Here is a 16,363-nt window from a genome sequence, read left to right as displayed (position 1 = left end):
CCTTGGCAGGGGAATGTGACACAAATTCCAGTGGTTTAGAATGGCCACCAGCCATCAAAGGCTGCTAATAAGGAAACTATGTTGACCCTCAAGTGCCATACAGCTATTCACCTATCAATACCTTGTTGCTGCTCCCCACTTTTCCTCAGCAGGTGGAATCCCAGGACTGTCTTTTACAAGGTAAGGATAGATGAATATAGGAGAAGTCCTGTACCTGGATCATTCCAAAGGTGGCCGCTCTGGCCCAGTCTCCGGTTCTCATAGCGGCCAAAAGGAAGCCCACAAGCAGAAAATGAGTGCAGCAGCAACTCTCCCCAGTTGTGATTCCTGGCAACTAACATTCAGAAGCATACTGCCACCAACAGTGGAGGTAGCCATTGATAGCCTTATAACCCTCTTTTTAAGCCACCCAAGTTGGTGGCCATCACCGCCTCTTGTGGGAGCCAGTTCCATTGTATAACTATGTAATGTGTGAAGAAGGACTTCCTTTTATCTGTCCTGAATCTTCCAGCATTCACCTCCATTGGATGATCCAACTGGGCTCTCGTATTATGAGAGGGGGGGGCTTGTCTGTGTCCACCCTCTCCACACCACACACAACTTCATATGTCTCTATCATGTGCCTCCTTGCTCACCTTTTTTCTAAATTAAAAAGCCCCAAACGTTGTAACCTTTCCTCATAGGGGAGCTGCTCCATCCCTTTGATCATTCTGGCTGCTCTAAAGGTCTGTTTCCCTTTGGAGTTTGGGGGCTTGTAGTGCCCTTTATAATAAACAATGAGAAGCAAGAACATCAGGTCACCATCTGGCATCCTGGAAAATGTTTCCACCAGTCTCAATAACCTCTTAGATACCTGTTCCAGCAAGTCCAAACTCAAAATTATTCCCTTTCTTTCCAAGCTGATGATAACAAAAAAATCCTTCTACCCTTTCTCCACAGATACAGTTTTAGACAAATTTTAGAGGGGGAAAGTGTACAAGATTTTGCATAGCCAAAAAGCATGTTGATTACAATCTATTTCCATCAGGGAAATGTCGGAATCTGCACCACCTTAGCTTCATGCAATCCAAACAGAAGGGAAGCCCACCTCACCATCCCACATTTGTGGCACAAACAGAAAGATCACAAAGAACATGGAAAGTTTTATCTAGTTTTGGAGGGATATCCAAGTGAGGAAAGGTGATCAATATATGCTCCAACATATAAATACAAACAGATTAATTCTAGTCCCTAAAACACCCAAAGCCAAACCGAGCAGAGCTTTTGGCCTCCTGCTCCCATCTCCAGGGCAGCTCCTCTTGCTCTCCATAACAGCACCCTGAGCACTACTGAGTTTATGCAGGCTTGCCAAAATGGCCAGTTGCATCTGTGTTAAACCTTGACAGCTGGTTCAGGCCCCACACAGCTCCTGGTAACATACCAGATTCTATACACTTCCCTGGTGGCAGGGCTCTTAACCCAAGCCTGCAGCAGGGCTTCTCTTGGTCCAAAGGGAGAGGGAGGGTCTGGGCTCAAGTTAAGATTGCAATGCAGAGTTTGAATACAGCACAGGACCTTGTGTCAATTCAAGGCAGATCTTTCTGTTGCATCCTAAAGGCCTCCTTTAGCATAACGTTTGCCTCAACCAGGAGGGAAGGTGCTTGAAAGGTTCCCATGAGGAAAAGCACATGGAAAAGAAGGTTAAGAAAATGTGTGTGTGTGTGTGTGTGTGTGTGTGAGTGAGTGAGTGAGTGAGTGAGTGAGTGAGTGAGTGAGTGAGAGAGAGAGAGAGAGAGAGAGAGAGAGAGAGAGAGAGAGAGGTGTCTCTTCCCTGTCCCTGTTGCTTACTGAACCTTTATTGGGGTTTGCAAGTGAAGTCAGTTAAGGAAAGTCAGCCTTTCCCTTGCCGGTCCTAATGGCGCTGTGCTGGATTTGCTGCATGTTTGGAGTTGTCAGAGCACAACACTTAGAAATCTGGCTATAGCCACAGATGACTCTCTCATCACTGGTTTTAGTACTTACCATGTTGACTTCTGAAATCTGATCGATGCTTGAGATGTGAATGCTCATCCCCACTGTAACAGGGTTACCTGAAACACAAGGAGGCAGGATTAGAGCCTGGGTTGACTGCACAACTTGGCAACATCTGTTCCAGTTCCCTTGATGAGGTGACCCACCCAAATGTTTGCAGCAAAGCAAATTCCTTCCACACAGTCAATACATGGGCAAGCCTGGAGGATAGCGAGGATGTTCCCTGGGGGATGCTTTTGTTTCTAATCCTCAAGAGACAGAGCTCATCATCATCACCACCGGGCTGGGCAGAACTTCCTCACTGGGGTGGGGGTGGGGTGGGGTGGGGTAAGTCTTCTCTGCGGAGGGGCAGTGGGCTAAAGGAGTATGTCTGGCACTGATGTCGTCATTGCTTCGGCCCCAGGTTAAGACATACCTGTTTGCCTGCAGAGGCTTAAGAGTCTGACTCATCATCATCATCATCCTCATTCTCATCATCATCACTGTCATCTGTGTTTCTTGGGTTTTTTACCTGCCTTCATTTTGGATGTTATGTTTGAAATGCTGTTATCATTGCAAGGTTGTTCTTTATTGTGCCATATTGATGAAGGGTGGGTTATTTTTAAATAAATAAAAAAACAAATTCCCTCCCTGGTTGAAAAGGGAGAACAATTGCCAGCAAAGGCAAGGCCAACTCTCTGGAGGGCTTTGCCAAAGTGGGCCTTAGAAACATAGAATCGTAGAGTTGGAAGGGGCCTCAAAGGCCATTGAGTCCAACCCCTTGCTCAGTACAGGAATCCAACTTAAAGCATCCCCGACAGGTGGCTGTCCAGCTGCCTCTTGAAGCCCTCCATGGTTGGACAGCCCACCACCTCCCTAGGTCATTGGCTCCATTGTTTGGTTCCATTGTTGTACCACTGTAATCTTTGGGAAGTTTTTCCTGATGTTCAGTCGAAATCTGGCTTCCTGTAACTTGAGCCCATTATTCCGTGTCCTGCACTCTGGGACGATCGAGAAGAGATCCCGGCCCTCTGTGTGGCAACCTTTCAAGTACTTGAAGAATGCTATCATATCTCCCCTCAGACTTCTCTTCTCAAGGCCAAACATGCCCAGTTCTTTCAGTCCCTCCTCATAGGGCTTTGTTTCCAGTCCCCTGATCATCCTTGCTGCCCTCCTCTGAACTGTTCCAGTTTGTCTGTATCCTTCTTAAAGTGTGGCATCCAGAACTGGATGCAGTACTCAGGATGAGGCCTAACCAGTGCTGAATAGGAGAACTTGTACTTAACGCAACATGCAAACTATACTTCTGTTAATGCAACCTAAAATAGCATTTGCCTTTTTTGCAGCCACATTGCACTGGTCGCTCGTATTCAGCTTGTGATCGACAACAATTCCAAGATCCTTCCCGCATGTAATATTGCTGAGCCAAGAATCCCCCATTTTATAACTGTGCATTTGGTTTCTTTTTCCTAGATGTAGAACTTTGCACATATCCCTGTTAAATTTCATTCTGTTGTTTTCACCCCAATGCTCCAGCATATCAAGATCACTTTGAATTTTGTTTCTGTCTTCCAGGGTATTAGCTATCCCTCCCAATTTTGTATCATCTGCAGATTTGATAAGCATTCCATGCACCTCTGCATCCAAGTCATTAATAAAAATATCAAAGAGCACTGGGTCCAGGATTGAGTACTGTGGTACCCCACCTCTCCCCCCAGTTTGAAAAGGAACCATTGATAAGCACTCTTTGAGTATGATTCTATAGACAACTGTGGAGCCACCTGATAATTGTTCCATCCAGCCCACAAGCTATTTTGCTAATCAGAATATCATGGGGCACTTTGTTAAAAGCTTTGCTAAAGTTGAGATATATTATGTCCACAGCATTCCCACAGTCTATCAGGGAGATTACCAGATCAAAAAATGAGATAAGATTAGTCTGGCAGGTTTTGTTCTTGATAAATCCATGTTGGCTTCTAGTAATCACTGCATTGTTTTCAAAGTGCTCACAGACTGACCTTTTTATAATCTGCTCCAGAATTTCCCCAGGGATTGATGCCAGGCTGACTGGTCTGTACTTCCCAGGTCCAATCAACATGACATCAGTCCCTGGGAAAATTCTGGTTCATAGAAGTGACTGGGAGGCACAATGAGCTGGATGAGGGCCAATAAACTGAGGCTGAATTATGATAAGATGGAGACACAGTGGATAGGCAGTTTCCTTGTCTGAGAAATAGGGAAGTACCCTGTTCTGGATTGGGTTGCACTTCCTCTGAAAGAACAGGTGCATAGTCTAAGGTTGCTCCTAAATCCACCACTGTGACCTCCATGGCAAGGAGTGCCTTTTTTCAGCTCCAGCTGGCGTGCAAGCTCCAGCCATTCTTCAATAGGGATAGCCTGACCATTAGTAATTTAGAGAATGGATTATGGCAATATAGTCTGGGGGGCTGCCTTTAAAGTTGACCCAGAAGCTGCAGCTAGTGCAAAACACCACAGAACAGCCTGCTGAAGACATATTATAACACCATTTCTGAAAGAGTTGCACAAGCTCCTGATATGCTACTGAGCCAAGCTCAAGGCCCTGGTGTTGACACATAAAGCTGTGCATTGTTTGGGACCTGGATACCAGAATAGCTTCTGTCTCATGTACCCATCCATATATTAAGATCTAGAAGGGACACCCTCCTGAGGATGTCACACTTGCCAGGGATTTGATATGTGACAACCCAAGAGAGGCATTTTCAGTACCAGCACCCTGATTGTGGAGCACCCTCCCACCTCAGCTACAGTTGGTGCTGAGTCTTAAAGCTCTCTTAGTATCAGCTGAAGATCCATTTATCCACTCAGGCTTTTCGATGAATCTGTGTGGCTACACTTTGTCATAGCTATTTGACTGTGTAAGTGCTCTTGGCTGTGCATTGTTTATAGAGAGATAGTATGATTCTATTGTGTTTTATCAGAACTATACCCTACTTTGAGATTATTTTAGAATGAAAAGTGGATAACACATTTTATTAAATACTTACAAATACTAAGCCACAAGGAGAAGGTGGTTCAAGCTCTGCCCCCAGAAGGTCTCTTTTAGGGTGCCAGGTTATAGAAGGTCACATTTGTTCTTGAAGCACAGCCCCCCTCCCCATGGGAAGCAATGTTGGGCTAACCAGAGTTGGATTTCTGCAATCAGTTGAATGTAGGCTCATGAGGCAATACAATTCAACCAGTGCCTTGGAGTGGGGAAGACTAGCTAAAGAGCATGTTCCTTCAACCCTTTCCTTGTAGAACTTACTTTTCATACTCCTGGCCAACTTCATTTCTCTTCCCTGAACCTATTCCAGCTGGGGTACATCCTTCTTAAACTGTAGTGCCCTGAAGTGGACACACTATTCCAGATGAAGCCTTACTGGTGTGGAATAAAAGTGAAATTATTACTTCACATCTTAGAAACTCAGATTCTGTTAATGCAATCCATAACTGTATTAGCCTTTTTTCCAGCTGCATCACAGTGCTGATTCACATTCAGACTGTGATCAGCTGCAATCCTGAGATCCTCTTCACATGTACTATTGCTACACCTGGTATCCCCTATCCTATAAGAGGTTTAAAGATGTTCTTAAAGCGAATCTAAAAAAATGTAACATGAGCATTGAGAACTGGGAAGTCTTGGCCCACGAACATCCCAATTGGAAGTTGGCTATTATCAAAGGTGCTGTGGACTTTGAAGAAGCACGAATACAGGGCGAACGGGACAAAGGAGCTAGGCAGAAGGCACGTCAAACAAATCCTCATCGCGACCATCTTCCATCTGGAAACCTATGTCCTCACAGTGGGAGGCTGTGTGGATCCAGAATTGGCCTCCACAGACACTTACGGACCCACTGCTAAAGACCTTATTTTGGAAGACAATCTTACTCGGCCACGAGTGATCACCAATGAATGAATGACATCTGCATTGCCATAGTTTTGCTTAAATGCCGAAATCTTGGGTGTGTCTGTTAAGCACATAAGAAGAGCCTTGCTGGATCAGAGCAAAAGCCCTTCAAGTCCAGCATCTGTTCTCACACAGGCCGACTAGATGCCTCTCCTGGGAAGCCTTCTCCACAACTGGTATCCAGAGGCATATTCCTCCAGGTCTGGAGATACTACATGCCCATAATAGCTAGTCACCACTGATAGTCTTACCCTGCAAGAATTTGTATAACCTCCTTTTAAAACCATCCAATTTGGTGGCAGTCACACTCGCTACGTCTTGTGATAGTTGGATTCCATAGTTTGACTGTATTGTGTGAAGAAGTCTTTCTGGATTCAGAACATATTTGCATATTTGACCAAACCTCAATTTTAGGGACTTTGCAGTTTTACAGCAGCTGGTAAAGTTCTCCCTTTTAGGGCAACCACCCCCTCCTGCTCTCCACCTTTAAGAGGTGCCTCTTCCCCCTTCCCCCTAAAAACCAGAGCCAGACAGGCAGAAGACTCCCACCCCATATGTAGCAATCAAACAGGCCCTGATCATGAAAGGAAGTGTCCTTCCAAGCACCTGTCCAGATGGGGAAAATGCACTGGGGTGGGGGGTGGGGTGGGAAAGCCACCACCACCACCACCACTACCCCGTCTTCCAAGAGATGTTGTGCATCTGAGCATTTTGCAAATGCTGATCTCAGGGAAGCGCTCATGTTCAGCTGTGAATTAACACTTTTCTGAAGAAGGAGATGTTTGACACCTTTATTTATTACATTTTAATCCTGCCACTCCACCTTTGTATTCTCCCCACAACCTTATGAGGTAGGTTAAGTTGAGACAGCAGTTGGTAATTGTAGTTGGTACAGCATTAATAAAGTATAGCCCCTGAAATGCTGAAATGTATTCTGGTGGAGTCCAGTGCTATATATGACTACTCCGAATTAAGCCTCATTGAGGTAAATGGCTAAGTATATAGGATCGCAGATTAATTTTTACCTCTGAAAGGAATGCACTGTCAGACATAGAATTTAAGAGACATACTTTCCTGGACGTGTTGGAAACAAGTGGGTAGGTGGGAAGGAAGTTGTGTTAATCTAATTAGGTCTTCAACACCACTCTTGGACTGCCTTCAAGTTGATTCTGACTTATGGCGACCCTATGAATAGGGTTTTCATGGTAAGTGATATTCAGAGGTGGTTTACCACTGCCTTCCTCTGAGGCTGAGAGGCAGTGACTGGCCCAAGGTCACCCAGTGAGCTTCATGGCTGTGTGGGGATTCGAACCCTGGTCTTCCAGGTTGTAGTCCAACACCTTAACCACTACACCACACTAGCGGTCTTCAACATAGTGCCCTCCAAATGTTGTTGGACTACAACTCCCATCAGTCTCGGACAACATAACCAATTATCAGGGATGATGGAAACTGTAGTCCTGCAACATCTGGAGGGTACCACGTTGGCTACCCATGGTCTGTACTGCCCCACAAGTAACTTTTATTGTTTGTTGCAATACATACAAAAACATAAGAAGAGCCTGCTGGATCCAACCAGTGGCCCACGTAGTCTGGCATCCTGTTCTCACAGCGGCCAATCAGATGCCCTAAAGGGAACCCCACAAGCAGGATCTGAGTGCATGACCAGCACTCTCCTCACTTGTATTCCCAGCAACTGATATTCAGAAGCATTCTGTCTCTGACAGGGGAAGTAGAACATAGCCAGCGTTGCTAGGTGCCACTGATAGCTTTATCCTGCATGAATTTGTCTAATCCTCTTTTAAAGCCATCCAAGTTGGTGCCCATCACTGCTTCTTGTGGTAGCAAATTCCATCGTTTCACTTTCACTATATGCTGTGCAAGACTACATTTTTAATTGCAGGAGAAGGGAGAATGTTTATTCTGGTGGATTACTTTTGATATGTGCATTTTCTGTTTACCTACATTATGTCTCTTAAGTTCTACCTCTGATAGTTCAAATGAGTTCAATGGGATTTACCCCCAGGTAAGTAGTACAGGATTGTTACCTCCAAGTTATACTGTTGACCAAAACGAAATTACCAAGGCGACTAGTAAAGTACTAAAGTTTGCATTATTCTTTGATGATAGGGCATTGCCATATTGATAAAAATGTGTTTTAGTTGAAAGGGGTGCTGCGTTGTCTTTTGCAGCACAACACAGGCATGCCTTCAAGTGGTGCAATAGAACGCCTGTTCAGTACTGGTGGCAACATAATGACTGTAAAGAGACATTCCTTGTCTGACGTGCTCTTTGAGCAAAGATGAGACATAACAGAAATGTATTGTAAAAGCAGCATCTCAAATGTAAAATTTTATTTCAGATGAAAAAGTGTACGTGTGTTGGGGTATCGCCATTGCTGGGGTGGAGGTGGGGGATTGATTCTGTTATGCCATTCTGTTGATCTTATGGATTAAAAAAATATTCTGCTCCCCCATATGTGTGTGTGCATGTGTGTTTATTTTTAATGTTGTTTTAGACTACTTAGACGTGCAGCAGCCAAGGTCAGCTTTCAGGCACTCCATTTTTTAAAAAGTAACTCAAGTGCAATTGTAGTGATTACTTTTGAGTAACGATAAAGTAATCAATTACTTTTAGAGCAACTGTAATTGTAATGGTAATGTATTACTTTTGGGAGCCATGTAACAGTAATTGTAATTTATTACTTTTTAAAAGTAATGTTCCAAGCTCTGGTTGGCCCTGCACATAGAACAGATAGTATTTCAAATGAAGCTACCTTGAAGATCCTGGCTTTCATCATCCTACTTATCAACCTACATTTTGCTTCCATCAACACAAAACTATGTTTAAGAACCTAAGAAGAGCCTGTTGGATCAGGCCAATGGCCCATCTAGGCCAGCATCCTGTTCTCACAGTGGCTAACCAGATGTCTGTGGGAAGCCTGCAAGTAAGACTTGAGTACAAGAGCACTCTCTCCTCCTGCGGTTTCCAGCAACTGCTATTCAGAAGCATCCTGCTTCTGACAGTGGAGGCAGAGCGCAGCCATTGTGGCTAGGGGCCTTTGATACAGCTATCTTGCATTAATTTAATCCTCTCCTCTCCTGCTGTCATTAAGGGCTCAATGCTGATCCACGCCTTTGGTCTGACAAAGAAAGCCCAGCTCTTGCCTTGTAGCTAGCCAGGCACCCCTCTCCTCCATGGTGGGACTCCTTCTTGGGATAAACAGCACCCAGACTTCCTTCTTTCTCCAGCCCAACAATGCCAATGAGCCTTTGTTATACTCTGACTTGCCACCAACATGCCTGGAGCCTAGCAGGGACTTTGTGAGCCATATCAACCTATGTTCTGCGTGGCCTCCCCGATGCTGAGACTGGACATGGAAAGGATGGAGGAAGGAGTTCCACAGGTGATGGCGGGTCTGGTCCTTCATGAGGGCTGTTTCCTCCAGGCACAAGTGGAAGTGCTAAGAGAAGTTGCCTTTGTTTCCTGCCAGAAGATCCTTGGAATTTTAGGTTGTGGCATGAATTTCTCCCAGTTTTTTCTCATCTCTACTGTTCTTAACTGGTCAGATGTAGTTGGATCCATGTGGGTGATTGGAGTCAGTCAGTTAAAAGGAAGAACACTTTGGCCCAGTTTACACAGCACACATTGTCATTTGGCAGCCAGTTGAAAGCAGAACTCGAAAGCAATCTCTCACACTCACACACCCATACACACTCACTCATGCTGCAGCAATTTCAGCTCTCTGAAGCTACGCCTCTTTTGGGGGAAATTTTAATAGTGCAACCGAATGGAAAGTTAATTCGTATAAGTGGATTGCCATTAGAAGCTTCACCCACATGATTGTGCTTCAAGTAGCTACCCAACTGCACATGGGAACTGGGTCTTTGTGGTTCTTTCAATAAAACCTGGCACCATTGCACTCAGTTCATGCATCCGGAACTATTGTTCCTCCAGAGTTTTCTGACAGCTCACCCCAAATCTCCTGATGACCACTCCCAAGGCTTTCATATAGATGTTAAACAGCATGGGGGACAAGATGGTACCCTGCAGCACCCCACAGCACAACTGCCAGGGGCCGAAAGACAATCACCCAATGCTATTCTCTGAAAATGATCCCGGAGATAGGATCAGAACCACTGTAAAACAGTGCCTCCAATACCCATCTCACCAAGTCAGCCCAGAAGGATACCATGGTCAATGGTATCAAAAGCTGCTAAGAGATCAAGTAAGAGTAACAGGGTCGCACTCCCCCTGTCCTTCTCCCAATAAAGGTCATCCATCAGAGCGCCCAAGGCTGATTCAGCCCCATAACCAGGCCCGAACCCAGACTGGAATGGGTCAAGATAATTTGTTTCATCCAAGAGTACTTGCAATTGCTGTGCCACAACCCTCTCAATCACCTTCCCTAAGAAGGGGGTATTTGTGACCAGTCAGTAATTGTCACAAACCAATAGGTCCAGGGTGGGCTTTTTCAGGAGTGGTCGGATCACAGCATCTTTCACTCCCACAACAATGCATTGACCACACTCTGGAACCACTCGGTCAAACTCCCTCAGCAAGCTTTAATAAGCCAAGAAGGGCAAGGGTCGAGAGGACACATTGCTGGCCACATCATCGCAAGCACCTTGTCCACATCATCAGACTGCATCAACTGAAACCGTTCCCAAGAAGTTGCAGCAGATGTTGCACTGGACACCTCACTGGGGATAACAGTGGATGTGGATGGGGCATCAAGATTGCATAAGCAGGTGAAGTAATCTGCAGTATATAACCTATGCATTGAGCAGGGGGTTGGACCTGAAGACCTTATAGGCCCCTTCCAACTCTACTATTCTATGATTCTATACCAACAAAACAAAATAACAAATGTTCCAATGTGAGCATCATGCCAATCAAAGGCCAAACTGTGGGACTGACCAGCATCACATCAGAACTGGAAGGGTTTTCTAATTCTTTGGGCTGTCTTGAGGCTCCCCTGTTTAGTAATTAACAGACTCCAACATCTCAGAGCAAACAGCTGGCTGTTCCTGAATGAATATTTCATCCTGTATTAGTAGCCCTGAGAGAAACAACCCAAGTGAGTGCTCCACATACACGAGTCACTCAGCCTGAGGAAACATGGATGGATGATGGACAGATGGAGGATTGGCCAACATGTGGCCAAGCCAGCCAGTTGTGAGAGAGGGAGGTGTGTGGAGGTTAGGAAGGGCCTTGAGTCTTGCAGGGAGGGGAGCACAACCAGCACAGCACAGATGTGTCTCAAAGCAGCATCAGAGTTGCAGCCACTGCAGAAATGCCAGCCCCAGACAATGGCTGACTTCCCCCAACTCAGCACTGGGTGGACTATGAAGGAGGCTGGATTTGACCTGTCCTTCATCTGGTTGCAGATCAGAGCCAGAGGAGGAAATGGGGAATGAAAGTGGGGCTGGGGGGGCATGGAAGGAGATGAGAAAAGGGGGGACAGGAGACTCTGGGAAAGCCAATAGAAGAGTGCACAAAAAGAGGGGAGGTGGGACGCAGAAGAGTCTCAGACGGTGCCTTCTCAGCAAATGGCCTGTGATAAAGGAAGTCAGAATGGCCCCCAATGCCTTCATGTCCCTTAATCTGAGTATAAAATAAAACAAGATCTGCGTACCTCCAAAGTCGGGCCTGAGGCGGACATCATACCCTTTCAGCAGTTTGTCCACAATGTCTTTTACCACCGAAATATTCCCAGTGGATGGACTGGAAGAGAGAAGAGCAACATGGCCTGGTCACCATCACTGCCTCACACCCACATTCATACAGAAGACACAAGCCACAGTGCACCACAAAGGCCACTCACAAACTGCCTGGCCTTTGGAATCTCAGAAGGGCATCAATCCTGGCACATTGTGAAAAGCCAGCATGTTTCCTGCCTGTATTGGAGCTGACCAGTGGGATGGTGGCTCAAAGGGCAGGCGTTTCATGGTACCATGCAGACCACTGCAGGAAGTGAGGGAGTTCAGCATGAGGGTGTGTTTTAAGAGCAGACAAGGAAGCAACAATAACATATGGAAGTTCCACACCTGGATCTACTCTTACAAGCAGATGCCTGACATCTCTCTTGTGCCACACGAAGAGCCCCACCCTTCCTCCTCCTCCTCCTCCTCCGCACACACACCTGAAGATGCATACACAGATTAGGTCACACTCTTGGCTTTCTCTTGGAGGCATGCATGAGCTGCACAGGAGTCTGCTTTGGGGGGGGGGCACAACCAGAAGAGCCTGTGGGGGGAGGCTGCCTTGACCTATCAGGCTCAATCTGGCCTGGGCCCCACTGAAGTCTCCAGGGCCACACCACAGGCCTCCATGACAGTGACCTCTTGCAAACCTTAATCTTTTCCCTCATGCTACTGGCATCCACAGCCTGTTCTCTCACTGTCACTAGACACAGAACACTGTGGGTGCCCCTCCCTAAGCAAATTCTCATTATGGTTCCCTTTGTCTGCCCTACTAACAGTCTGCTACAAACCACAACATTTGTTCCGTCCATCTTATGTACAGCTTCTGCATGCAGTTCACAAGCCTCCTCATTCAGTCAGTCGACACCCGCCTTTTACACACACAAAATAGTCCCATTTTGCTTTTGCCTCACCCACCTCATTGACACTCCCCCTCCCAACCCAGTTTGCTATTTTCACTTCGTCATTTGTAAGTCTCTGAAAATGGATGTTCTTTGCTCAGTGGCCTTATGCAGCCTGCGAAAGGAAAAGCTCCATCTTTGCCTCTGTGTGATGGTGGGTGGATCAGCCTTGGCTCCTAAGGCTGCTGTTTCCCACCCAGAGGCTGAAGCTCACTGTTGTTTTCCACCAAGAGGCATGTGCGTGTTGCCATGTGTGTGAGGTGGGGGACCTTACAAATGCCAAGGGGGGAAAAGCAGGCAAGGTAGCAAAGCACTGTGATGGTAGTGGAGGAAGGGGAGGACTGCACGTTAAGAAATGCAACTGGAGTGTACTTTGCCTCTACACCCCATCCTCCAAATCCAGCTGTGAGCCTTGTTTTATGCAAGGAGGTTGGGTTTGCATGCCAGCATGAGAGTGATTTCCAAGTCCTAAGGCAAAAGACCTCTCTGACAGCCCACAGGTGCTCCTTTGTCAGGCTCCTGCTGGAGGTGAAAACACGTCACTTGCCCACCCAAACAGAGCTGGCTCCTGAGAGTGTAATGTATATCCAAATAAAGGCAGCTCCATCTCCTCCTCACATACCTGGATATGAGGCATATACATTACGGACATAATATTAATAGTGTAGATGGGAATGGCAAGTTGCACCTCTACAGGCATGTTTTTATGGCTGCAAAGGAGGCCTGGTCTTATTCCCATGAATGCAGCCATGATGTGTGTATGTGTGAGAGAGAGAAAGAGAGAGAGAACTGGAATCCTAGATCAAAATCAGACAAGCACCTGGCTCCTTAGCCAACTGAGATGCAGGTCATGGTAGTTCAGGCTCCTTTTCTCCTCCATGGCTGCCGCTTGGCCTCAAGCAAGGTACCCCTTTTCCTTGGAAGAAAAGACACGCCAGACACTGGCAGTTGCAAAGCAAGCCACAGATGCAGGCAGCAGCAGCAACAGCAGGAGCCCAGCATCATGCAGCCCCAGCGGGAGCTGACAGTGATTGCTACGTTTAGTAATGGTATATGCAGCACAAGTGTGCATGGATGCAAATCTAGGAACATGGGTTAGAATTGCACATGAATTGCTGAGACATGGATCTTCCATTGGGATATGTCAGAGAAAGCCGACAGGTTATTTTGGCATCAAGTCTCTGCTGATTAATGTATTGCTATGGAGTAGGTCTTGCTTCCTCTTACATGTTTGTGTGTAGACCCAGGTTAAGCCATGCCTACTTGTAGATGTGAAAGTAGATGACTGTGCCTGCTTGCCTAGACGTCAGCTGTTTGCAAAATTTTCCCTGCGTGAGTGCTACAATAAGGGTCTAGATCAGGTGTAGGGAACCTTTGGCCCTCCAGATGTTCCTGAACTACAACTCCCATCAGCTCCAACAAGCATGGCTAATAGCCAGGGATGGTGGGAGTTGCCATTTAGCAACATCTGGAGGGCCAAAGGCTCCCCACACCTGGTTTAGATTGTGCACCTTACTAGGCCAGCTGTACTTGCTGCAAGCTTCTGAATTGCACAGAACTCTTCATCAGTTGGGAAGGCTTGCTATCCTGTTTTAAAACCATAGCTAGCCAATCTGGATACTGGTTGCCTCAGACGCAAAGTCCTTTCCTATATTAACTTTCCAGGCTTCAATTGGATGTCCAGAAAGCTCCTTTAGGCTTTGGCTTCTGTCTAGACTGGGCCCATCAGTCCTGGTGAGAGGTGATGAAATGAGTGTGTGCACCAGGGCCTGGAACCCTCAAGGGCACAATCTGGATACATTTTCATTCAGAAAAGATGCTGAAGAATCTTCAGCCTGGTCTGAAGACAATCTTGGGAAGCGGGTGGGGGGAGTTTCCTCCAAAACGGCAAAAAGTCACTGTGCTGAATTTGTCATCATCTCAAATTGCTCTTTGCCAGCTTCTCTGCTTTTTGTTAACAAGATTCCAGTAAGGCCTGGAAATTCAAGCGCCAGCATTCATTTCTTTTGAAGTCTGGAGCTCACAAACAGAGTCTGTTTGAGCAAGAAATGCTACCCCCTTCCCTTCACTCTCCCCATCTATCCTGCTTTCAATCTCTCCAAACCCTTCCCAAGGCCTTGTTAAAGGTGGGGCATCTCTGTCTAGGCTCCAGGGAACAGGCCAATGTACGGCAGGGAATGCTGGTCTGTGCGGGATTTGAATCAGGTGTGCAGATACCGTCTCTCGCTCTCTGTCTGTCTGTCTGTCAGTCCGTCTGTGGATTCCATCTCTCTCACTGAGGGAGAGGACAGGCAGGCAAGCAGGCAGGCAGGAGCCTCAGCAATTCTCTGCACCATGTGCCAAGCCCGCCTTGGCCAGTGGGCACCAGCTGCCGGCACCAGCCTCTGAGTCCAGGCAGCCTTCCCTTCGCTCCACGTCCCTCCCCAGAAACGGGCTGCGGCGGCGGCTGAGACGGAGGCGGCTCTTCCGCGGCAAGGGCAGGTGGCAGAGAATGGCGGCGCTGCCCGTGCCTGGCTCGGCGAGCTCCCGGGGTCCCTTTGTCGTGCCATTCGCATGCAGGGCTCTGATAGCGCCGGCACATGCCCAGGCGGTGTGCGGCTGGGCGGCCGGCTGGCTCTGGGTGGGCTCGTCTCCCTGCCCGGTCTTTGGAGCTCCCTTCGCGTCCTCTGCTTCTTCCCAGGCAGAGTTGCCAAGCGAGCGGCCACCAGCCCCCGTGTGTCGCGCGGGTGCCCTCCTCGTGCAGGCCCCCGGAAAGCCAGGCAGGAGGAGATGCCCGTGCCCGGCAGCCCCGCCGCCCACCCGCGCCCCGCAGCCCCCCGGCCAGGCCGGGCCAGGCCAAGCGCCTCTTACCTTTGCGCGCAGCAGGCGAGACAAAGAGCGGCCAAGGCGGAGACGCATCCACTCAGCCTGTCTGCCTGGAGCCTCCACATCTCCACCACCACCATGGAGGGAAGGAAAGACGGGCTGACGGGGAGGGGAGAGGGGAGGGGGAGGGGGAGGCAGCCCCCCCGTCGGTCGCCCTCCCAAGACGGAAAAAGGAGCAAGCGGCGACTCGCCCGCCCGCTCGCCCTATTTCTTAAAATCGCACCAAGCGGCTTAAAAAAGAGGCGCGGGGCAGAAATCCCCGGCGCTCAGTGCCCACGGAAGGACCGGCTTCTTCTGGCATCCAGCATCCTCTCAGCGAGGCATCCTCAGGCGGCGGATAAAGTCCCCGGGGGGGGGGGGAATGGAATCCGCGCCCGCGAATGGACTCAGCGGAACGCGAAATCCACTCTTGCAGACGGCGAGGCGTACGGAAGGAAGGAGGGAGGGGGACAGTCGGGAAGGGAAAAGCCCCCGGCTCCCCCCGCGTCGCGCTCCCCCCCGCCTGCTTTTCCGCCGTCCAGCCCTGCAGAGGCTGCCTCGCTCCTGCCTTCCCGGGGGGGGGGCGAGGAAGGAGAAGCCTAGAGCAGAGGAGGAGGAGGAAGGCTGGCCGGCCGGCCGGCCGGGAAAGAAACCTCTCCTCCCTTCCGCGTGTCCCGGTCTCTATTTTTAGGAGAGGCTTTTTGCCGCGGCCAGGACCAGTTGCGGAGGTTTGTGGGGGAGACGAGGAAGAGGAAGGCGGCACTTTGGGGCTGGAACGGGGGAGGCTGAAAGCGGGGGGGGGGAGAAAAGGGAAGGGAGAACCCAGAGAAAGGGGGAGGAGCGCCCTCCCCGCGCCTATGCAGAGCTGCGTCTCAAGAGCAACCTGAACGCGGATTGTTCCGGATCGATGCATAGAACAGTCACGGGGGGGGGCGGAATCAGGCAGGAGCAGTTTGGGGAAAGATTGGGCAAATTTCACCCCCCCAAAAAATGCA

At 48.4% G+C, this 16,363-nt stretch overlaps 1 protein-coding gene across 2 annotated transcripts in view; it reads right to left on the bottom strand.

Annotated features, from left to right (window-relative positions):
- GABRQ (gamma-aminobutyric acid type A receptor subunit theta) overlaps window positions 1–15,484 on the bottom strand; it is a 76,135-nt gene extending 60,651 nt beyond the window's left edge. The window contains exons 1-3 of one of the 2 annotated variants that reach the window (XM_061598314.1): window positions 15,375–15,484; window positions 11,556–11,644; window positions 2,002–2,069 (exon numbers count right to left, since the gene is read on the bottom strand). In XM_061598314.1, coding sequence (XP_061454298.1) covers window positions 2,002–2,069; window positions 11,556–11,644; window positions 15,375–15,469 — 252 coding nt within the window. In that variant the 5' untranslated portion in view covers window positions 15,470–15,484. The remainder of the gene's footprint in view (window positions 1–2,001; window positions 2,070–11,555; window positions 11,645–15,374) is intronic. The other variant, XM_061598313.1, reaches the window with a different exon arrangement.
- Between the last annotated feature and the right edge of the window lie 879 nt (window positions 15,485–16,363).

The sequence above is a fragment of the Rhineura floridana genome, chromosome 16 (assembly GCF_030035675.1).
Source record: "Rhineura floridana isolate rRhiFlo1 chromosome 16, rRhiFlo1.hap2, whole genome shotgun sequence".
Taxonomy (NCBI): domain Eukaryota; kingdom Metazoa; phylum Chordata; class Lepidosauria; order Squamata; family Rhineuridae; genus Rhineura; species Rhineura floridana.
Note: the sequence above shows the minus strand (reverse complement) of the source record. Positions and strands in the feature narration are given on the sequence as shown.